Source organism: Musa acuminata, chromosome BXJ1-10 (genome assembly GCF_036884655.1).
Source record: "Musa acuminata AAA Group cultivar baxijiao chromosome BXJ1-10, Cavendish_Baxijiao_AAA, whole genome shotgun sequence".
In the NCBI taxonomy this organism is placed as follows: domain Eukaryota; kingdom Viridiplantae; phylum Streptophyta; class Magnoliopsida; order Zingiberales; family Musaceae; genus Musa; species Musa acuminata.
This window is the reverse complement of record NC_088336.1, coordinates 26,693,235-26,716,588: the sequence shown is the minus strand read 5'-3', so window position 1 is coordinate 26,716,588 and position 23,354 is coordinate 26,693,235. Positions and strand designations below refer to the sequence as shown.

Below are 23,354 nucleotides of genomic sequence, written 5' to 3'. Positions count from 1 at the left end.
ACAATCGACTATCTTGGATCCTATATCACTCAAAACTTACAAAATTTATATTTATAATTTATATTATTTATCAAGTTTTTACTGAAATAATTACTTGTGAAATTTAAAATTAAAATATTTTTTTAATTCATCTTCTCCGAGAGAAAATAAATGAATACACAAGGCTATTACTTGACTTAGAGCAAAACCAAATAAGTTCATGAGTCGTTAAATCCCTATTAGAGAGAATATTTCTCTTATTAAAAAATATACACTAATTAAATAAATAATAAGCATACACTAATTAAACAAACAACATAATTAAAAAAAATGATAGACAAAACATCATAGAGGGCATGAAACCACCGGATAGACATGTCTCTATTTCTAGCTCACAAAGCACCAATATATTACAACAAGCATTGTTATGCGACAAGAAGAAATGTCTGCAAGATCATAATTATCCGCGTGAACTATGGCAGTGTTGGTCAGATATATTCACATCAGTAGATTTCTCGATGCTTTTGCACGTCAAAACTACACAACAGCAACCGAGTACAGTGACAACGACACATGTTGTGGTAGCAAAAAAAAGACCTCACTTCCATGCCGAGGCAACAACCAAATTTTTGTCCTCCCATCCGAAGTAGAGTGCCCCAATTTCCTCGTTGATCGTGTATCTATCACAGTACAATTTTAACAATGCTTGTATCGATCCATTGACATTGGCGCTGAAGGGGCATGAAATGAACCCAGCCATGGTCATTCTTGCCCTCCACTTTCCGGCTACCTCATACCTGTTTTGGTTGGTAGGAGTAGCAAATTATCGGACAAAGAGGGTTTCGTTACAAGTATAAATATTTAGAGAACCCAATAGCACTGATTACTTTAAGAATTACCTCTCAATGCGGTCAGCACCCTCACAAGCCACAATGTTGACAATGTCTCGTGCAAGGCACTGCCTCTCTACATTCATTCGGTCTGTGCTCTCTCTTGGAAGAGTTGCATCAAGTGAATCAAAGACTGCTGAATAATAATTGTAGACCTCCACAAACCTATCATATTACATGGTCAAGTTTTGAGAAAATAATAGCTACAAACATATAGATCTAGGGAGTAAAAGAGAGGTAAATGTGACTTCGACAAAGAGATGATCACACAATTAAACATATATTTCCAATTAAACATAAACCACTAAATTCAAGTTTAGTTCAGGAAAAAAAAAAGGAAAAAGAAAAGTGATAGGTCAGGATTATGCAGATTTGCATACATACATAACAACTTACGTGGAAGGGAAATAACAATAAATTATATAAGGAATGTAAATAAGTGGGGAAATAACCTTGGGAAGAATGGAGCTGTATTAGTGTTCATATCTTGCTCAACAATTGTGACCAGTTTTGGTCCCAGGCCCTTAACCATTCGAAGCAGCTGGTCTCTCTGGTTCACTGTTGATACACTCTCATCTGGCATATGATGCAGTTGAAATGCAAAGTTAACCACAAGTGCCTCCCCAGGTCGGCAGTCTAGCATTTCAGGAGTTATATCCCCAGTCTTAGCAGCTACTGCTCGAAACTCAAATGGGACACCAAGATCCTCTGCCAATTTCTCAAGGCGGTGACCAATAATTTTCAAGCCTCCGACTGCCCGCTGCACTGATTCTGGATCATCCACCCCAGATATCCTGAGCCGTGGTCTTTTACCTGCCCAGGTTGAAAGAGTTTGTATCAAGTTTATATATTGACTACCTTGGTTTAAGTCAAAGTCAATGATATGAACTTTTGCTTCATCCTTGACTGCCTCGACAATTATATAATTTGCTGCCATGTAACCAAACTTAAAGCATGGGCAGACCTCAAACAGAATCTGCATTGCTGAAAGCCGATCTGAAGTTGGGGGTTCTTTACATTTTAGAGCCTTGTACAAACCGCGCCCTGAAGAGGCTATTCTAGCTGCCAGACCTTCCACCATGTAGGCTGCAAGCCTTTGAGGAGGGTCCCCTTGAATCGAAACCATCTGACGAAGCTCAGTTATGATAGCTTGTGCTTCCTCCATGCTACTTTGTGAGATTGCAGCTGCACAGTCAAAAAGTAGCTGCTTGGGAGTTCGTGGTTCTCTATTGCTGCCAACACAACTGACACTTGAATCTGCCGATGACTCTTTTGGTGAGCTTGGAAGTAACAGGTCCTTGATAGGCTCAGCCCAATCATCTTCAATTCCCATGACCTGGTCTGAATCCACCAAGTCCTCGTCATTATCAGTCAGTAATGCCTGCTCAAGTTCTTGAAGCTTTAACCTGATTTCATCTTCACCATAGTCTATTTCTTGCTCTGGACTTAGATTGTCAGATAAAGAATGGGAAGTTAGATGAGAGATGTTAGAGCTTGCTGAGGAATCAGGATTCTGAACTGCTGCAAAGCAGGAACTATAAGGATTTTCCGATATGATAGATGAGTGAATATTAGCCATCAGCTGATAGGGAGCTGAAGAAACTTGAAGATAGCGTCTTGGAATTGAGGATCCAGACATGTGAAATGGATCAGCATGCACCATTTCTGATGACGCATTGGTTACGTATTGCTGGGAATAGAAGCCCGAATGGTATGAGGTAGGCCCGTAAGTGTACATCTGCCCATCGGCACTTAATATTTGCCTGGATATAGCTGAGCTGTCACCACCACCCTTACGAGTATAAATGTTTGACTCACCGTAGGCAGTAGATGAATCTGCAGACCGTATCACAGACATCGTGTATTTTCCTAATTTCCTTAAAGCTCTGAACCAATATTGCAGTTTACCAAGTTGAGATGCTTACTAAGCTGAATGACTGATACAAGCCAACTTGCAACAAACATAATGCTGTGATCACAAAACACAACGTCAGCAAAAATAAATTTTCTATCATGTCAGACCCCTATCTATATGAGAGGACATGCATGCAAACACTTAAAACTGTAAGCTCATGAATTCCCATGGTGGACTACATGCTTTATCTTTGCAGATATTTGATAGAGCACTAATATCTGATACAAATTAATGCATCAATACAGTATAGCTGAGTAGACTTGATAAGGAAAAACTATAAGACTTTATAAGGAAACATTATAAGATATGTAAATAACAAATGATAACAAAATGACCCAATTAAATATAAAAATTCTAGAACAACTAAGAAATTCACAAACCTAAAAGTTAAAGGATCGGTGTCTTAACCCATTATAGTACAAAACTAATATATCGCAGCCTGTGACAAGTGATGTCCTTTTGGCTAAGCAGGAAATATAGGCATCATTATTAATTTAAACAAGCTGAAAACTTATAATGTTTCTAATATATACAACTCCTCACATAACATGCAATTGCTAGTAAAAAGAACTGTGCAAAGGACATAAAACAGATATTGTTGGATTCACATATTCAAGTCTTTGAAGTTCGAACCAACTGTGTTATTGAAGTTGCTAAGACCAGAAAGAATTTTCCAGACAGAATAAGGAAATTTCAGGAAAGAGTTGATTTAGTACACATAAAATTGGCAAACTTTATTAAAGTTCACTATTGAAGATGATAAGTCCAGAGAAAATATGTATAGTCTGAATAAATAATTTTCAAAAAAACACAATTAAGTATATGCAGAATTAGAAACTTTATGCATTAGACTAAGGTTTTAAGTTAAACTATCAGTACACAAGCAACACAAGTAGCAAGTTAACTTTTGGAGTTGAAGATAAATGTCAACTTAATTAAATATCATTACAGAGGACATTTTCATATAGCCATTTATCTACTGGGTCAGTTACTGTTGGACTTAGAAGCGATCAGACAGGGATGCGTCTCCATGCTGTAGGCATTCTTTGCAATGTATTTCTTTCATCTCGGCATAAATAAATCAAAACCTCAATGCAATAAGAAGATCTTCAAGATCTTAAATTTCAGAAAGGCATTATAACACAGTCCTAGAATGATAGGATAAAGTGGTAAAAATATTAGATATAGAAGTGCGAAGAATTGATCAACATGTAAAGCGCTACTGTAACTCAATTGAGGTTTGAAGTGTAATTTTAAGACTTATTTTTAGTAAATAATAAGACAAACACAATAGACAAAATAACTATTATAGCATGAAAAACCCATTTTCAATTAACAATCAGAAGAAGCATGTTATGCATGAGGAAGGTTGCTAGAATATACATACGACATACATACATAAAGATCCATAATATCTGATAGGGAATATATAATCGGTCAACCACCATTCGTCATGTAAGCACCACGTAAGGCCCATGGGAGGAAAAAGGCCCAGACGACCTGACACCCGCTTGCCCGCGTGAATATGAGTCCAAGAGGCAGCACGAGTCAATTACCGAATTACCTCCCCTACAGAATATTCATAGGAATATTCCTGAGAGTCTAGGGGGGCAGGCAGCTCGGGTTAGTTACAAACTGCCTTCCCTGTGAAATATTCACAAGAATATTTTCGAAAGTCCACGGGGCTACTTGGATCGATTATAAATCGTCTCCCCTACAGAATCCTTATAGGATATTTTGTCTTCTCAAGATCAAATATAAAAACATACCCTCAACTCCAAGTAAGGGATATAAAGAATTTAGAGCCAGGGAAGTTAACCTTAGCGCTAACATAAGCATCAGAGAGACCGACTCAAGAAGCCTTTTCTCGACTTCAGTCTTTGTGTAGGTGATAGCTCGGGAGAAGGCGTTTTCCACCTTAGATGACTTCATGCATATAGATCAAGGCTACGTCATATTGACAAGGACGACAATGATATTTTTTTCCCCAACAATATCGATTAACATGAGTTAGTAATTATATCATCAAGAGAAACAAAAATAAAATATAATGAGAGCATAAAACTATAATGTAGATATAATAGAAAAGACAATAATAAGGAGCAATCAAACTTAGCCAACCTTTGGAGGTCTTAATATTTGATTTAATGGTAAGTCTTTTTTGAAAAATATGTTTTACTTGTTTTACATGGAACTTCAAAGGCTGTTTATAGACTGTTTTATGTGGTAAGCCAACCTATTGTGATACAAGGAAACATTTGGGACATAAAGCATGGTTCTTCAGTCATCGTTCATTGGTTTATGGACAGCGAAAAGATGAGGTGAGTTCTAACGTCATCGAATATAAGAGACACATGCAATTGATTTTTTTTTTTAATCAATTGAGGCACATCGATCATGAATAATTATATGATACTTCAGCATGGTTTAAGTGAAGGTAATAATTGGGTTTTTGTGAATGACCCTCTAATTCAACAAGGCCATATTCTTTATCTGTGTTGCCTCCCAATTGATCCTTTCTAGCAACTGTGGAACAACCATTAATATGAACATGTCTATCATTCAAGATCTCTGAAATGGTGGGCTATACATGTTATTTCACTATAGAACAGCATAAGCATGTAACTCACATCTGCAAGATAGAAGATACCAAGTAATTGTGGATCACGATGTTTTGTTGAATCATTCGGCTTTACCAATTTGATTCGTTTGCTTAGAAAAATAAACCGAACATCAAGTCATTGAACGTTTCATACTCAATGACTCATGTCAAGTAACATTATGCTTCTAAAATCAAGTTGAACATGAGAAGAACCAAACTTAATATCTAATTTAGACCGTGGGTGACCCAAATTATAAGGCTCCCGCCCCTTTGCCGGCATAAAGGTTATTTTCATAGACATGCACACACTCAGCTGAACGTAATAAAAAGAACCATTCTTGAAAAGCCCCCGACACCTAATGAAAAAGGTTCATCTAAGACTGACTTAAATTAGTAAATGAGAACAAAAGAATCGCTGACCATAAGAAAAAGGATAAGCAGATCACTAAAATTATCAAAAGATCATCCTACATGGACGTTAAATTGTTCCAAAGCTTTCACCTTATCAGAACATCAAAACAATCTATATCGACAATCAAAAGCATAGTACACGATTAATCTATTGATTACTCTCAGCACATTTTCCGTCGCTAGTTATGCAGCAAGTAAATATAAATCATTATTCCGTCTGTGAGACAGCTTTAAATAATCATGATCAGAAACCCAAAGGCAAGCTAACCAATCTAAAGATGACAAACTCGATCCTAAACAAGGACACACAAAGATGGACAATCGGTACTTCTGGGACTACAGAAAGTCCTACCATCCTTCTCGACGCCAGTCACACGGTAGTCAAAATCAAACTTGCTTTCCCAGTCCTGATGGTTGTAATCTTGATTTTCCAGAAGAGAAGGAACATTCTATACGGAAAAAGCCCCAAAAAACAAATTAAATCAGGAAAAGAACGATCGACCTATTACCTGATGTTCGATCGACGGAGGTTGGTCGAGAACCGACGGATGCTTGAAGAAGGGCTCACTTGCAGAGAACCAAAACGTAGGGCGCGGCGCGACGATCGCCGATCCAACTGAACCAATCCAAGACGCGGAGATCAAGAGTCGACGCCAAAAGACTCGCAGAGGAAGAAAAGGAGGCAGGGATCGGCGGGCGAAAGGAGGAGTGGTTGAAGAGACGGGCCAATGACCAAAGTGGAGCGGAGAGAAGTCTTGCCCAATCCCTTCTTGGCAATTAAATGGAAGCAATTACCATTACCATGGGCGTGGAACGCAAAGCTCACACCTCATCGATCCACGCGAGTTCGTGTCACGCGCAAAACCATGCGTCCGAGCACAGAAATTAAGATGCCCATCCGAGGGCCCGCTCGAACACGTAAGTTGTACGCGTACTTCCTACACGTCGAAATAAAAATTCGGGAAACTGAAAGGTATAACGGGTTTGAACAAACGAATTACTATCGCAGGGCGACGAAACGAAACGTCGGATTGGTTCAAACGCGGCAACTTCCGAACTTTCAACCACCCTCATGACCATTGGGCGTCATGTGGGACTGCGTCGAGGGCCCACACACAAAACCGGGTGACGATGACCAAGTAATAAAAAATGGTCGTCTTTTGCGGTTGACTATCTGATCCGAAAGAAACGCCCCAGGTATGGAAACACTTTCTGATTCTGAGCAGTGATTCTGCTGCCAAAAACACTTTCCGATTCGGAGCAGTGATTCTGGACTCTTTCCTTCTCACCCAAACTTCACACGTTTTGTGTGGGACGGTATCACACGTGCGACCTCGCGTGCAACGCCTCGAGGAGGGGGAACCAACGTTCTCCCATTGGGCCGACGGAGTAGGCCCCACCGACCTCGCGTGCAACGCGTACTCCGTCGGCCCCACCGACCTCGCGTGCAACGCCTAGTGGGTAGGAGACGTTCTCCCATTGGGCGACACGGCGGGTCCCACAGAGAATGACGATCTTGACTTCATCGTCGCGCATCGATTATTCAAGGGAAGAAAAAGCGACCACAAGATGCTGACTTTCAATCCACGGAGGGATGTGCGGCTGATGATGTGTGACACGATATTGCAAGTTGGTGTACCGGAAGACGCGACCACTAAACCGCTCTTACATTATCCTTCTGTTATCCACGGCGTTTTCTGTGACAACTTGCGTCGAACAATTGAGGCGCGTCACAGGAAACAGGAAGGCGCAGCATCACGACGACGGGGTCACGGCGGACCAAAGCTTATTCTGCAAGCTAAATTGATGACCCATCCAAACTTGTAGGCGGAGGCGAAGGTTGCAGCACGTCATGTTCCATATGTGCGACAAAGTATAATGACGGATAATGAAGGGAGAAGGAGCTTTCTCTCTTCCACAAAAATAATCTCCAGGATTGTGTATGTATTTATGTATATTGCTACTTTCTAATACATTTGCATCATTTTTTTATTAATTCATCATTGCTCGAAGATCCAAAGGAGTGGTTATGTGAGCTAATTTCCAACTCGGATCAAATCGATCAAAAATTAGAAAGGGTAGGGTAATATAATTTTTAATCAAATTAGAATTGGAATTTGGCCGTTTGATTTCGATTTCTAGAATTATGGAATCCGAAAAGAAAATGGAAACTGATAATTTTGATTCGATTACAAGCCGATGAGAAAAATAAATAAATAAATAAATAAATAAAATAAATGCTGAGTTTATCCTTTTCAACATTTTTAATAAATGACCCATTGGAGGTTTTTTTTTAATTACAATTTAAAATAGATATTTTCAATTCGGAATCAAAAATATTGGTTCTATTGAATTTCAATGATAAAAGAAATTCTTATGTTGAATGATTTCTAGGCAATTTCAATTTCTTATGTTGAATGATATAACAAAGAACCGTTTCTAGGCAATTTCAATTTCGGTTCAAGAAGCAATCGATTCCAATTCCCCTATTTTTTTATTTTATAGAATATTCATCTAATTAGTCGTTTATTAGGTTAAACGGGATAAATTTATTATTTACAAATGTATTTAGATTTTTTACTTTTTTTATCGATTCAAATCGAATCAAAGTGCTGATTCGGTTAAGAATTATTAAATCGTTGACTTGACTTCGTTCGATTGCTTGTGGTCTATTGTTATAAATCTAAATATTTTGAAAGAACTATATATAAACAATCAAAATTTGAATATATATATATATATATTTGTTTTTCTAAATCTTACCGATGCCTTCAAAGATTAGCAGCCTAATTACATATTATTTGTTATAGTTAGATCTCCTTTGTATTCTATTTTTTAAACTTGAAAATTTTATATTAGAATATAAAGTGAAATATCTAATATTATTTATCCTAATATCGTTAGTTTTATCGATTAAAACATAAAAATAATGGGTAAAAAGATTATTTTAATATCTCAATTATTTTTTAGTGATGGCGGACGACGACACTGATAGGGGCTGTGGGTGACTATTATGGACGATGAGAGAGAGTAGTGAGAGTTGAGGCATAGGGAGAGGACGATGTAGATATCTATGCTCTAAATTTGTATTAGCGTCATTCTACCACCCCATCCTTTAGCTCTAGCTTGGTAAGACGACCTCCATCCTTTCTTCAACCACCTCGCAACGTCACTTCATGGTCATTTGTCAAAGATATGCGGGCTTCTTAGCCCGAGGAGTTGTCGAGAATTTGGAGGTGGAGAGGCAAGAGTAAGAGAATGAGGAAGTCACAGAGTGCGAATGGGAGGCAACAGGATCGGGATCACGAGAAACGTAAAGGGGCCGAACCTATTATGAACATGCACTAGAGATGCGATAGTCAATGTCAAGGGAGTGACAAGTAACACAAGTGACCTTGCGGATGCGACGAGCCATGAGGAAGTTGGCATCGTGGATGGACGCATCACAGATCCAATAAAAGAAGGCAACATTCGGCTCGCAATAGATCGTCACCCTTTGCATCGCTCTACATTTACGTCGACATGTATATTATCTTCTTCATTTTCTCTTTTTATCTCACCTCTCGTCGTCATTGTCTCTTCTCATCCACAATAGTCATCGGTGGCCCCAAGTGACATTATCGTTAACTATCATAAAAAATATAATTTAGATATTAAAATTATTTTTTATTTTTTATTTTTATTTTTTCATCGATAAAACCAATTACATTTTGTATCTTAATGTAATTTTTTTATGTATAAATCCTCTGAGATTGGCGCCGGATTTCTCCTCTCATCCACTCCATCGAGCCGCAGGACTTCGATTCGGTATGCTTTTCCTTTTCTTCCATGCCTGTTGTTGGAGTTCTTTTCCCCATCTGGATGTCTGGATTGTTTCATTCTAGATGGAAACCGACGTCGTTTCTGGGGATTGATCATGGCGACCCGAGCGATCGTTTAGTGGAAACCCACGCCGTTCGTCTCTGAAACCTTTTCTATTAGTGTTGACCTAGAAATTTCCTGGTTAGGGTTTCTGGTAGCTCGAGAAGCCCTGGTCTTCGAATTCGATTCGGCGTCGCTTTCTTGCTTGGAGATAGAGCGCAGGCCATGGTGGCGGCCCGTCACGTTCACACCGGGTTCATACATGGCGGACCAAAGCAGAACCGCCCACCATGTTGCCGTCCAAGCTAAGACTTACCCATAAGTCATCGGTACAATTTGGAGACTCTGAGATAAGCCTGAAATGTTTCTTAGGGGGTGGTTGTCCAGAATTGACTAAAGAATGCCGGCCAACGTGAGCCGCAATGGAGTTTCCAGAAGTCATTCTAGTTGGTGATCTTTGTTGTAGGCTGCCTAACATTATATGCTGATCCTAAATGTCTTCACCAATTTACTTATTGAGATATTGTTTTGTTCTTGGCAGTGTTCTAAGTCATGCTATGTCATGAACACACAGGAAATTTTGTTAGTGTTTGACATGAATTAGAGCTCAATGACATTAGAAATCACATGTCGTTGTCATTATTGTGCTTGTTGTATGTGACATGTGACAAGGGTATACAAGTAGGATATAGGAAGACATCACTTCTTTGTGGAGAGCATATATGGTATGTTTATGTACAATATTAACTATCTTTGTCTGGTATGTACTTGAAATAAAGTAGAATTGATTTCTGAAATCTAAGGTTCTGCATTGATGCGGAGCTTTATTGAAATTATCATGAACGTTGCAAATTTGATTATGGTCTCAATTTTTTTTTTTTTGCAATTAAAGAAGACACAACTTACCAAGCATAAAGTCCATTTACATGTAGTATGGTTGCTTTATATGTAGCATGTGACATGTTTTTTTCTTTGCACATCATTATCATATTACAGTATAACATGTAATGCTCAAAGTTCTTTATGCTTTCCAAGAGAAAATAGAAGGGGTAACCATCCACTTGAAATACTTAAGCAAATCCACTAGATCCAATAATGGAATATCTACTACAGAAACAGAGTACAAATATCAAAACAACAATAGAAGTTGCAACAAAGCACCTGAATTGAGCCCTAAGTTAGAACAGAATATGATGAACTTCAAAATTTTCAAATTTTGTTAGTTTTTGGGTTATTCTTCTTTCTACTTTCTTTCAAAGTTTCCCTAGTAATATTGCCTCCTTGGCTTTTTCCTTCACTAATAAAAACTTCCAGATCTGGATCTATACTTGCTGAAGCACATACAAACAAATATGAAAGTCAGTTGGCTTGCTTGAATATGAAGCTAATAAAACATCCAGCTTAATCTTATAAAATGCAAGAAACAAAAAAGCAGAGTTGTTCATCGTTGGTAATTCTTATGTGGTTAATATTTACTCCTGGATGTTATTTCTTTTGAAATTAGTTTTTTCTCAAGTTAGTCAAGTTATAAATCCTTCTAAACTTTTTTCCAGTTAAAATTTTTTCTATATTAAAGATTTTTATTTTAATATATATTGTTTTAGAAGATGCTCATCTAAGAAAGTTGTTCTCAAGAGGCTTTGTGATATATGATCTTGACCACAAGGCAGGACTTCTATGGATTCAACGTTTAGACGGTGTTTTAGAACAATGCCCTATCTGAGGGACCTGGTAGCAGACCCAGGAACTAGTAAGATTTGTACAATTACATTGTTTTTCTTTTTTTCATTCAACATTTACAGGGTGTATAGAACAATAGGTTGACTGAGAGATGGCCAGCGATGTACGAAGGCAGGTACTTATAATTTCTGAAAATTACGTTGCTTAGATATATTGAACAAACTTGATAAGAATTGCAATATGAGGTGGTCATTTTTTGGACTCACAAAAGCTGACATAGTTTTTTTGTATGTATGTGTTCAGTTTTATTATTCATACATTCTTTTGGGTTATGGGCTTCGCCACCCTCTAACATGTACTTATAGGTACAGCAGGGAACTTTGATCACTGCTTTAATATATTAGATATACTCCATTTCGATTCTTTCTGTTGAAGGCATGGAAACACAATGATTTGCTTTGTGCTAAATGGCTTGCATTGGAATTTTTGTTTCTAGCGACCACATGCGAGGGGTTGTTTATCCTGGGGAGTGCAAGATAGTTCTTTGGACAAGGAAAAGAAGTGGTTATGCAGACTTTTTAGATCTTCACAATTTCTTTTCTTGTGTGGATAATTTCCAATATCATTGCAGGTTTCATCTAAGATGTTAAAATAACTTTGTCGGTACCTCCTCCTTGAACACATTTATGCTTGATGAAGCTTATTTACAGCCTAAAGACTGACAAGAGCTTGGATTATTTGATTACAACAACAATGAAGACAACAATATCTAGTTGTAATGTCCTACTTCATGGACATTTCCCCACCATTGTGCTCTGTACATGACAATATCTTTTAAGTCAGAGCTTGAGATAGTTGATTTAATTCATCGTTTTACATGAGGGCCAAATATGTCTGGAAACTTGATTCATGTTCATGGTTAAATTAATTTTATTAACATTATTCAAGTTCATAGGTATATTAAATTTTATTATTCTTAATTGCAGGTTTTCTTCTTTTCATTTTATTGACCTGGAAACTCTACCATTCTGCAATTTCACTGGATTTTCTTTTATTTTCTGTTCATGCTTCTTTTGCTTTTCTTGTTCTGATGATCCAATATTATCAAGCTTTGCAGCAAGCCTACCAATCACACTAACATTAGTTTAATATATTTTTTAATATTTTATTCATATTGTAAAATATTTTATTTTTTTGGGTTAAGCCCATCGGGTCACTATAATTAAGGTTAATTACTGTTTATTCAAAATAATTAGTTGAAACTAAATGACGGGCCTCGATGGAGACTCGATCGGACGGGCCTCGATCTTCTAGGTCGGCTATCAGACGGATGTACTCCATATCAGACTTTTTTTCTGAGCACGCGAGGTTGGGAATCAAGTCGAAATGATTTGGACATCACTTACATCGATCAACACAGTCGATGAGTGACATGTTCAAAAGGTCCAAACGCGCATCGAGTGGTTGAAGCACCCAAAAATAATAATCTTGTCGCCCCCACACGGCACAACCACACGGTTTTTACCGGTGCTCGTGAATCAATGCGTGCTTTTAGACCGACCTCAGAGTTGGAGTGCCATCATCTCGTTGTACCAAAAGGCTGAACCTATTGAACAGGGCTCTCCTTTGACGGTGTGGGGAAGCCGAACACCACCACATCACAAGCAGCAGTGGGGGCATCGCGTCCGCGGCGTGCAACATCACGTTGCTTTCAGATGTCTCTGCGTGTCCACATGAGACCCCCACCCTCTGCGTCCCAAAGGAAAAAAGTTGGGAGGACACACACAAATATGGTGGTGATGTCTTTTAGCGAAAGAGATGTGTGAGCTCGGCACCCCACCCCCCCATCCGATGTCTCAGACTGGTGGGGAGGGTGTGGAGGAATCCTCCACCAAAAGCAAAGAAACAAAGCTGGTGAGGATGGATGGCAATTAACCGGAGGAGGAGGAGAAGAAGGGGGCTCCACCCCCATTGGAGCCTTGGCATCTCAAGTGTTAGGAATGTCTCACATCAATCAAAGCTCTTTCTTATTCTTAGGTAAAGACTTTGATATCTGGCCTTGTCAAGCAACCTAGAATTGAGTGTCTGCACTGCCCAAACACCACCAGCTGCGTACTTTTGGCATGTGGGTTCAGAATTAGCTGCCTGCTGCCTCAATTTTCTTTTGTCTTGAATCATGGACCAGTGCTTGATCTAGATCTGGACCAGTGCTTCAAGTGTACAAAATGGTACTCTGCAACAGATTATAAAATAAGAAAGATAAATGTAAGAATTTGGCTTCAGCGTTCACAGATTTGAACATGTTGTTTAATGTTTTTTACTTCATTTGTTTGTCGATTAATCATCATCACCATCACTCGAATGTACTCTTTTTTTTTCTCGTGTAGTTAAAAACCATAGGCAAGGTGAACCTCATGACCAAAGATATTAATCGATCAGCAGCCACAAGGAAACTTTATTCTTCGTGCAAAGATGTGATTTGAGACACAAAATTATATTCCACGTATCCACTTTCCTTTTGCTTCAAATCAAAGCAACAAGCAGAGTCAGGAACGAGACTTATAGTATGCCAATGAGCAGCAGCATATTAAAACAAGAGCTTAGCTGTGTTTGGCAAAAGATAAGTCGTAGCAGCCTCTTCCACGCATCAGGAAATCAACAAAAGTTGGCTAAGCTACCATGTGTGTTACAAAGATTAGCCTGTGAACATATATGGGGACAACAGTATGATGCTGGTTGTTGTGGGTCCATGTCATGTCCTCGGATGATATAATAGAATGAAGTGAAGTGCCCACAAAAGGCCAAGTCTTAGACGATCACCACATTTCCATGCTTATTAGGACCACAAGGAGTGCAGGATACAAGGAAATGGGGACAGTTGCAGGATTCAGTGGGTGATAATGTATGTAATGAGTGAGGACAGGTGAGAGGACTAACAGTGGATGGGGACAATAATTGCTGCAGGGGAGGGGAGGGGAGGGGGGGGGGGTGTGTGAGCTGGGAGGAGGTTGGGGGATATCTTTCAGACTAAAAATGACAAAAGAGGCAGGCATGATTGTGTGAAATGGAGAGGGGAACAACTCACAGAGGCAGCAGCACTTGAAAGCAACTTGTGTTGAAACCTTCTCCAAAACCACACACAAAAACAAAAGCAAAAGCTACTGATTACTCTGAGTGCATCATCACTTCCCAACTCTTCAAATTGTTGCCAATTTAGTACTAGAGTTGCAACATCCCATGCTCCCAAGTTTTGCCAGATGAGATAGAATGATAGAGAGAGAGAGAGACTTATCAGGATGACCACTACCACTTGTTCTTCTTGAAGTGTCTCAAACTTATGTGAACAAGTAGGGTATTACGATATACAAGTAGGATATTTTACATGATAACAAAAAAGAGCTTCACCACCTACCAAGATATGTGTCATCGCTTGATAATTAACAAGTGACCTGCATCTGTGGATGTCGTCCTCAATGATTAGTGGTGGATTCGGTTGCTTGATGACCGTCCTCCTCGCACGGGAGCAGTTGTCCTACATCAACGTTGCTCGCTGGTACGGAGGTCCCTTTCGTGTGCCCCAAGTATAACACCTACTCAGTGCAATAATGTGGAATGAAACACTTTTAACTAGTGATATTTATTTATTTAGCTATTCTCTATATTTATCTTTTTTTTTCTTCTTATTATACTAGAAAGATTTTCTCATGTGGACGAGTTCTAAAATTAAATTCCTTTTTAGGTTTTTTTTTTATATTTTAAATTGTATCTCCTGATAAAATAATTGGATACATTATAAGTCTATTTTAAAAAATAATATAATTAATATAAAAAGTTTTAAAATTATTTATTTAAAGTTATATTTTTATTTTTTTATTATAATGGTTTTGATTAGACTTATGCTACTTTCCATATCTCCGTCAAAATACTATAAATTTATTCAAAACTCATAATTTAAACCTTATAAATTGTCCTCCCCAAGATATTTATGGGAAACTAACACTAATCGCTTTAAAAAAATCTAAAAAATAGGACTTCGTTTTCTTGGGAATTGACCTTTTATCATTAATTATAATTGACTCTGTTTAAGTGGATGCGTGTGGCCCTCTGCAACGTCAGCATCGTCTTCCGTCCCGCTCTGTCTTGTCTTCTTTCCGCCTTATTCTACATCTCATGAATGCAAAGATATCCTCTTCCCACGTCAAAAGTATGTCGACAGTGCCCCAAATATATCCTCTTCTCGGCCGCCACTGATATGAACTCTATCCACCATTTTATTAGCAGCTTCACATCGTCATCATCTTCCTCTCGCGCTTATCCCTTACTACATATAATATCTATATTCCGCCACTGTGCCAGATCTCACATGTTCCCATGCATCAGAAATGGCCCCCCCATGAACTGTTCACCGTATCTGTTAAACTAATCATACGTGCAGGACTTCTCCACATTGCTGTGATGAGGTGCGTGACTGATGGAGGTGGTCCGTCTCTCCTCTCCTCCTCGAGGGGGCAAGAGTCATGGCCATTGGCATCCTCACCCTCCGATTAGGGCACGCACGGCTGCCTTTTCCGGTGCAGACGGGTCTTGGTTCGTGGCTACCGGCCAAACTCCTCTTTATCTGCAGCACGTTCCCGTTGTCTGCTTGCTCGAGTCCCAGAATCTCATCCTGTTCTTGATACTCTTTCCATCTCCCCATGGGAAGAACAGTATCAGCCGCAGCAGTTCTTCACCATGTAGTTTTAACGCACGGCCAAGAGAAGAACAGGTGGCGTGCGCTTCATGACGGTGGAAGAGAGGGGGATGAGCACGATAATGGCACTGTGGATGGACAGTGACGACCATGCCACCTTCGTGTACACGACAAAACGAGATGGAGACATGATGCGGAGCAGAGAAAAGGTTCCCCATCACATGCGTGCGCACCGAGTCCGGCCAGCCATCTCTTGCACTGTAGATCGCAGAATACAGAACCAAACCGACCATAAGTCTCTTACTGCTCCTCGACAACGAGTGGCCCTTCTTCCGGATCGGATCTCGGTGTGCCTAAGGCTGCTGCCACCTTGCAAAGTCCCGTGCCCTGTGGGTGTCAGCGATGCCGTCAATAGACTATCCACTTGGACTCGGGCATCTGCAGGCTAACCCGACGAGAATGATGGATGAGACCGTCGCTGATTCCGAGGAGGAGATATAAAAAGGGGCAGATGTTGTGTAGTGGGAGCGGCATCTCTAGTTGGACGTTGGGAACTCTTTCTTCGGCCTCGCGGAGTTTGGTTCTCTCATGTTTCGTTGGGAATAATCCTCCCATGTGGGCGCACACCACCCGTCTCATACGTCGTAATTATTGTGAGAGAAGAATTCCACGGGATAATTATGCACTGCCGAGGCATGAAAGAGCAGGCACCCAAGTTGTGTCAAAATCTTTTGGTGCAAGCAATAAAGTCTGTCGCTGTCGCTGTCGTTGTCACTACCACTGCCACTGCCTTAAGGTCCGAAGCCATGAAAAGAGCATATATCTTGCTCGCTTGGATGAGGCGGGACCACACAGCCAACACCACGAAACAAGCGAGTGTGATCCCCTGGAATTGGGTGGGGATGGCGACAGCCCAAATTCCAACACAAGTAAAGCTCACAGGGAGGGAGAAAAGGTTCTTTTCCATGGACGAAGGTTGTGGGATTCCAAGCAGACTTGTGCATTTATTTTTGGTGCCTTTCAGGGCAGTGGCTCTGCTCTGCCTCGGCGAGATTAAAGAAAGCAAAGCTGTGGCCTCAAGCTTCCTGATGACAAAAAACTTGGAGAAAGAAAGCTACAGAACACCAGGCAAGATAGGTCAACTGATCTCCATGTTCAAACAAGTCGGCCAAGCTGCAGGGACCCAACAACACCATCCAACACGTTATTATTATTATTATTATTATTATGGTTATGTCATCAAATCCAAACAAAGCCAAAAGCATTTGATGATGACTGATCCCCACCCCCGAGAAAAAGGGGGGAAAAAAAAAATCTGTGCAGGCAACGCCGGTGAAGGGAGAGAGGTAGGTGGGGCACCAGGTGAGAAGTAAATGCTTGTTTAATAACATGCTTGGGTGAATCGGAGGCATCAGATAAAGATAAAGGTCGCTCCTTTGTCTTTGTCCACCGAGCCATGACAAAGGAGCCGAGTAGGTCTTTGATTACTTGGCCCTGTGGGAGAGGATCCTGCTTTCTCCCCTACTGCACATGACATGAGCAACTACAATGAGCTTGAGTGGAAGCACAGGTGCATGGAATATGGGTTTAGGTCTGGGAAAGCCTAAACTAAGATAAGAGTGAAGAAGATATGACATGGAAAAGGATAGGTGGGATTTATTGTTGACTTTAAGACTATTTAAATCAAAACATTGTTAGATCCCTGCATAATTTTTTTAATAGATGAGCAACATCGAAAGGTGTGGCTCTCATGTATGACGTTAACATCGAGGGGTTGGAGCCCAACAACAGCGACGTAATGAAATGTGGACATGACATGAGCCTTTAGAACTTAATCCACGAATACGAGTCAAAATACTAATTATTTCAAAGGGAATAGAGGTGACATCCAACAATGAAGAAACGCAAAGCAATAATGACAATAGTCACAGCGCCATCATATGCTTGGCAGATCACCATCACGCCACCGATCACCCACCCCTTTCGGCAAACGCTCTCGTGAGCACCACAATTCCGTGTCTCCGAGAAGTAACGGCTATTGGTTCTCCTCCCCACCTCATCTCAGGGATACATGAAGAACCAAATACCAAAGTGGAAGCACACTGTTCAAACGCTTCACCTTTTACCGCTAACTATCACGTTGTTCTACCTCTTCACAACCACGCATCCGGTCCCCCTCATCACGTTTTACCGCGTACTATTACATCTGCAGCCTATTCTAAAGCTTATTAATAGTTAATAAGTAGCTGAAAGAGAAGAGAAGCAATGAGAAGAGAATTGGGTGGCCTCCATTACTGCATCTGATCGTGTGTGCAGTTACTTAGAGAGGAGAAGAAACCTTTCATCGAAAGCCTATCAGTACGCGATCCATACACAGAAGCGGCAACGTGCGATAACCGTCGCCCAGCAAAAAGAAGAATTCCCTACCAAAAACCAAAATGTAACGAACGATATCAACAAATTCGACCGGTCCGACGGCCCGCACGAACCGCCACCAAAAAGAAAACCCCAACGAACCGCCTTCCGCTGCTGCGTCCGACGCCATCAGCACATGAAGACTTGGAGGTAGGCGTTCTTGGCGGAACCGCAGACGGGGCACGCGTCGGCCTTGGTCTCGCAGTCTTTGCAGAGGCAAAGGTGCCGGCAGGGGAGGAGCAGGATGGAGACGTCCCGCTCCCCGCATGCCTTGCAGGACCTCCGCCACGTGGCGACCTCGGAATCCGCCGCCGGAGCCGCGGCAGCGTCGAACTCGAAGCAGCACGACTGGGCGTCGTCGGCCGGGAAGCCACCGCCCTCGCTGTCGTCGTAACCACCGCGGCCTGCGGCCCCGGACGCGCCCTGGAGTAGGACCTGTTCCAGGTTCGTCCGCAGGTTGCACACGATGGTTTCGTTGTTCTTGGCCATGGCGAACCATATCTGGATCTCTTCGCTCAACTGCCGCACCTTCTCCTCCAACTCTGCGTTCCGTCGCGTCGCCATCAGTAACTCGGCTTCCTTCTCCATCAAGCGCTTCGCCACCTGCTGCTCCAACACCGTAAGAAGTGCCCGGCAATGCCTCTTGCGCGCCTCCTCTAATCCAGTCCGCAGCCTCTCGTTCTGTTGAGGTCGGTTACAGATGATGATTAATTTCAAGATAAAATAGTCGATTCAAGAAATAAAGCAACAACGGATATAGATGGAAGGTATTGGATAGGCAGATACCTGCAAGCGGACGAGGGCGTCGATTTCCGTATTCTGTTGAAAGAGAAGGGAGACGAGATCGCAAGGGGGAGGGGGGGCGGCATGCGACGACGAAACGTGCCGACCGCTGGTAGAAGTAGCGCCGGACTCGATTGACCGGCTATGGGGGAGTCCGACGGAGAAGGTCTGGGCGGCAGTGGGCTTCACCGGGACCGCCGTCGCGTTAGGGTACCGGAACAGCGTCGAGAGGGCAGGGTTGTGCAGACCAGGCAGCACCATGGACTCCTCCCGCGACCGCTTCCTGCACCCTGAGGCATTGCACGTGAGCTCGCTCTGGCGGTCGCTGAACACCCCCGCGTTGTTCAAGATTTGTCGCTGCTGCTCCCCTGCATCACCCACAATGACGGTTGCAATCAGCGATCCCATCACACCGCGGTCTGGAAGCAAGAAAGCCGAGAAAGGCTAGAAAGGGAGGCTCACCTGTGCCAAGGTTGTTGCCATGGAGTTGCAGGAGATCGCGAGGCTCTTGCATCATCAGAGGGTCATCCAGCGCACCGCTCCTTGCTCTGCTACCAACCACAGCACCAAACGAAGGAAGGAACAGGGCATGAGAGGAAGAGGGATGGATCTTAAATGGAAGAGAGCGGGATAAGGAATCCAAGAGAAGCGCTCCAAGAAGGGGCAAGGAGAAGCGCTGATGGCTCACCGGTAGCGGAAATCGGGGGAGAAGGCGTTGGCGGGATACTGGGCTCGCACGGCCATCACTGCCAGATCCGAAAACCCCCCACCCCACAACCACGACGATTTCGGTTGCTACGGGCGTCGCTTCTTCTTATGGTCAGAGCGCGCGTTGGGAGCGGGTTGAGGGCGAGGGAAGGATGAGCGAACCAAATGGCGTGGGACAAGAATGGGCGTGGCACATATATATTGTGTTTGGGTATCTCTCTCTCTCTCTCTCTCTCTCTCTCTCTCTCTCTCTCTCTCTCTATGTATATGTATATATATCATCCGAGAGAGAGAAAGAGGAAGAGAGGGGTCCACGTAGGAAAAAGACGCAAGCCACAAACCAAAATAAACTAAACGCATATACAAACCATAATAGCTGCCTGAGAAAACGAACCGACACTATTTTATGGGCAGTGACAATCTCATTATAAGGCACGCAGGCAAGTCGGGCATATATGGGGGTTTGAATGGGTTATTAAATCCATGTTTTATATCTGTTGCAGCTATTCTTCGATTTCAATCAATTGACGGAGTGAGAGGGGGTCGGTTATTTAGTAATAGGAGGAGGAGACGTAGCTGCGGATATGAATGCGGCAATGGACGGTCAAATCTGGCGTTGCAACGGGGCTCGGACGGGGATGCGGAGACGCCCGCAACGCACAGCCAGCGAATCCTCCCCCCTCCCCCCTCTGTCACGGAAGTGGGTGGGAGGAAACGAGATCCTCATGCCTGCCGTCGGAATCGGTTGACGGGGGACGAGTACATCAACAGCCAGATATAAATTTCCCAAGCCATATATATATATATATATATATCCACATGTCCACCCGGGAAAAAGCTAGGACAGGAAAATAAAGTATGGTCGCACCCGTTCTCTTAATGGAGTCCGATCCCCCTCTCCCTTTTTCTTTTGACTGAGGGGGGAGATTCCATGTATCAGATCAATCTCACTTTAGCATATTGTCATACATGTCATCGGCAACTTTGGGTCGACGCTCCTGTGTGTTTTGTCTCGTCCGTCCCCACCGACGACGACGTCTGCTTCCGTCCAGCTGGACCACCATAACACGCGAGGGAGCACCGGTGCCCGCCGCATCCCCCCATGGGAATAACGTGACAACCGAGGCACAGGTAAGAGACCACATCCGAGGGTAGCCTCATAATTACGACGCACCACCCTCGCCCTCTTCTCCACCGTGTTTTGCTTGGTACCAAAAATACTCGGTGCTATGATGAAGATGATTCATGGTCCTGAGGAGTCGTACCACTACGAGATACAAGGAACGCAGAGGGAAGTCACCTGCAACGCTATGCACCGGGGACAGCGTTGTTAGTGTCGGGACTGTTGCGAGAAACGACCGCTGACAGCAGTGTCCCCCTCCAACGCATGTCAAGCCAGAGAGGGGACCTCACTCCCCCCACCCCCCCGCAAGTCCGTACTTTGTAGCGCTGCTCGAAAAGGGATCTCTGAGGGCGCTCAGTGTCTTATTTTGCCTTTGTTATTTTTCTCCGGCGTGGGAGCAGTAGAATTCCAGCAAAATCCACTCTATCAAGAACCGATGAGCAAAGTCAAGCGGGGGGCCGCTGCATCGTGCACTGTGCACCGAGCCCAGTGTGACCGCAAGTGAGTTCAATAGTTACGGACGCGTTCGCCTCGGGCGGCACGCACGGCGGTGCCCGGTGCCCCAAAGGAGGAGTTGGGCGCGTCGAACGAGGAAAAGCCACGGGGATTACGTTTCTTGGTCTGGCGGGCAGTAGTAACACAAGTGATCGACGCAGTCTCGCCTGAATTGTTATTGTCATCAAATCATATCGTATCTGCAACGCCTCATCCCTCCCTTCCCTTCCCTCCCCTTTCCCGTCATCCCTGGCCTTACCTTCCCATTCCATAAACAGTATCACCATGTACCTGATGGGCCTTTTTCCATTAATGGCGCCTCTGCTGCTGCTGCTGCTGCTGCTGTCGTCCATAACTATGCAACACCGCAAATGGAGCCTACGCCTCCTCTGTCGTGCTCCGACCGTCTGCCTAAGCCCAGACGTAGCTGTTAGCGCAGGGTGTCACCATTCTGGCATGATGCAAACAGGTTATCTCGCTCGGTCACAGCTCCCGGGTGAATCAACTTAATGGTGCAAGGAGGAGAGCCTGTCGAGAGAGAGAGAGAGTCTGCACTCAGTCTCTTGTCGCCATCACCTCTCCTGTTGCCTGCTTTTTTAACCCACTCTCCTCTCCCTTCCCCTACAATTTCCCGGACGCAGGAATGCCATGTGAGACACGGCCTTTGAGGTCTTCTCTCGCCGCTTGCTTTCGTACGTGAGAACTGAGTTGAATCTTCCCAGTCTAATAATGACCTTTACATGTGTTTGATTCGATAAAACACAGAAACGAGAACACGTTCTTCTATGACTTGTGCATCTCTCCCACGCCGAAGCATCGTAGCAAACGCTGCAAACCAATACGACGATAACAACAACAGCAACCTACGGACTTCGATTCTCGACGGATAGAGATTTCATTGACTTCGTGGCCAACGTTAGCGTTCTAGATTTGCTCCACCGTTGACTACAGCTATCTGCTTATTGATGCAAACAAGGGACCAAATCTTTACCGGGCGATGTGACACTTTTAGATCCGATAAACACGATTTTGATTTCGAAAGTAGTTTTCAATGAAAAAGATTGACGATGTGGTGATGATTATGTAGTTAGAAGACTTTGATGCTAGAAGTGATAAGAATTAAACGAAGAAGATAGAATGATAGAAATTGTAAAAGAAACTATGAAATGTATAAGATGTAATTGGCTAATATATTTGATAGTGATCTCTTGATAGCTATTTATACACGGAGGTTATACACATTCAGCAGGGAGGATTTTTTTCAACTACTTAGAGATTTCCTCAACTGCCTTGAGGAAATCTTATCTACTTATCATGCCCCCGCAAGATTGAGCTTCCATCAAGGATGCCGATCTTGGACCGATGAGATGAATGTCTGACAACTTGATCTCGCACAAAGTGGAAGTCGATGGCAATGTGTTTCATGCGAGAATGGAACACTGGATTGGCACATAAGTAGGTAGCGCCAATATTGTCACAATATACTGTAGGAATAACCATGGAGTTGATGTTGAGTTCCTTGAGCAGATTTGTGACCCAATTGAGTTCAGCAGTGGTGGCGATGGCACGGTATTTAGCTTCAGTTGTAGATCGTGCAATCGTCTTTTGTTTTTTAGAACTCCAACTGATTGGAGTGGCTCTAAGGAAGACAATGTATCCTGACGTAGATGTTCTATCATCAAAGTTCCCTGCCCAATCAGCATCAGCAAAGGCATGGAGATGGAGTGAAGTATTTTTGCGAAGAAAAATGCCATAATTAAGAGTCCCTTTAAGATACCGCAAAATTCGTTTGACCGCAGACC

The 23,354-nt window shown here is 42.5% G+C and overlaps 2 protein-coding genes across 2 annotated transcripts; both read right to left on the bottom strand.

The window, feature by feature from the left end:
* Positions 1-327: 327 nt before the first annotated feature.
* Positions 328-6,563, bottom strand: LOC135595829 (scarecrow-like protein 1). Its single transcript, XM_065087235.1, has 4 exons — positions 6,307-6,563; positions 1,322-2,838; positions 879-1,034; positions 328-776 (listed from the first exon to the last, which is right to left on the bottom strand). The coding sequence occupies exons 2-4, from the start codon at positions 2,725-2,727 to the stop codon at positions 578-580; spliced, it is 1,761 nt and encodes a 586-aa protein (XP_064943307.1). The 5' UTR covers positions 2,728-2,838; positions 6,307-6,563; the 3' UTR covers positions 328-577.
* Positions 6,564-18,294: 11,731 nt separating this feature from the next.
* On the bottom strand, positions 18,295-20,151 carry LOC103968495 (BOI-related E3 ubiquitin-protein ligase 1). The gene is made up of 4 exons (XM_009381739.3): positions 19,915-20,151; positions 19,689-19,774; positions 19,230-19,594; positions 18,295-19,124 (listed from the first exon to the last, which is right to left on the bottom strand). The coding sequence occupies exons 1-4, from the start codon at positions 19,968-19,970 to the stop codon at positions 18,573-18,575; spliced, it is 1,059 nt and encodes a 352-aa protein (XP_009380014.2). The 5' UTR covers positions 19,971-20,151; the 3' UTR covers positions 18,295-18,572.
* Between the last annotated feature and the right edge of the window lie 3,203 nt (positions 20,152-23,354).

Excerpts from the sequence above, each read along its gene's own strand:
- LOC103968495 (XM_009381739.3), bottom strand. The coding sequence starts at position 19,970 with ATGGCCGTGCGAGCCCAGTATCCCGCCAACGCCTTCTCCCCCGATTTC. Across the intron at positions 19,775-19,914 it reads TCCCCCGATTTCCGCTACCG|AGCAAGGAGCGGTGCGCTGG; the intron begins GTGAGCCATCAG and ends GGTTGGTAGCAG. Across the intron at positions 19,595-19,688 it reads TGGCAACAACCTTGGCACAG|GGGAGCAGCAGCGACAAATC; the intron begins GTGAGCCTCCCT and ends TGGGTGATGCAG.
- LOC135595829 (XM_065087235.1), bottom strand. The coding sequence starts at position 2,727 with ATGTCTGTGATACGGTCTGCAGATTCATCTACTGCCTACGGTGAGTCA. Across the intron at positions 1,035-1,321 it reads ACAGCTCCATTCTTCCCAAG|GTTTGTGGAGGTCTACAATT; the intron begins GTTATTTCCCCA and ends GTAATATGATAG. Across the intron at positions 777-878 it reads GGTGCTGACCGCATTGAGAG|GTATGAGGTAGCCGGAAAGT; the intron begins GTAATTCTTAAA and ends CAACCAAAACAG.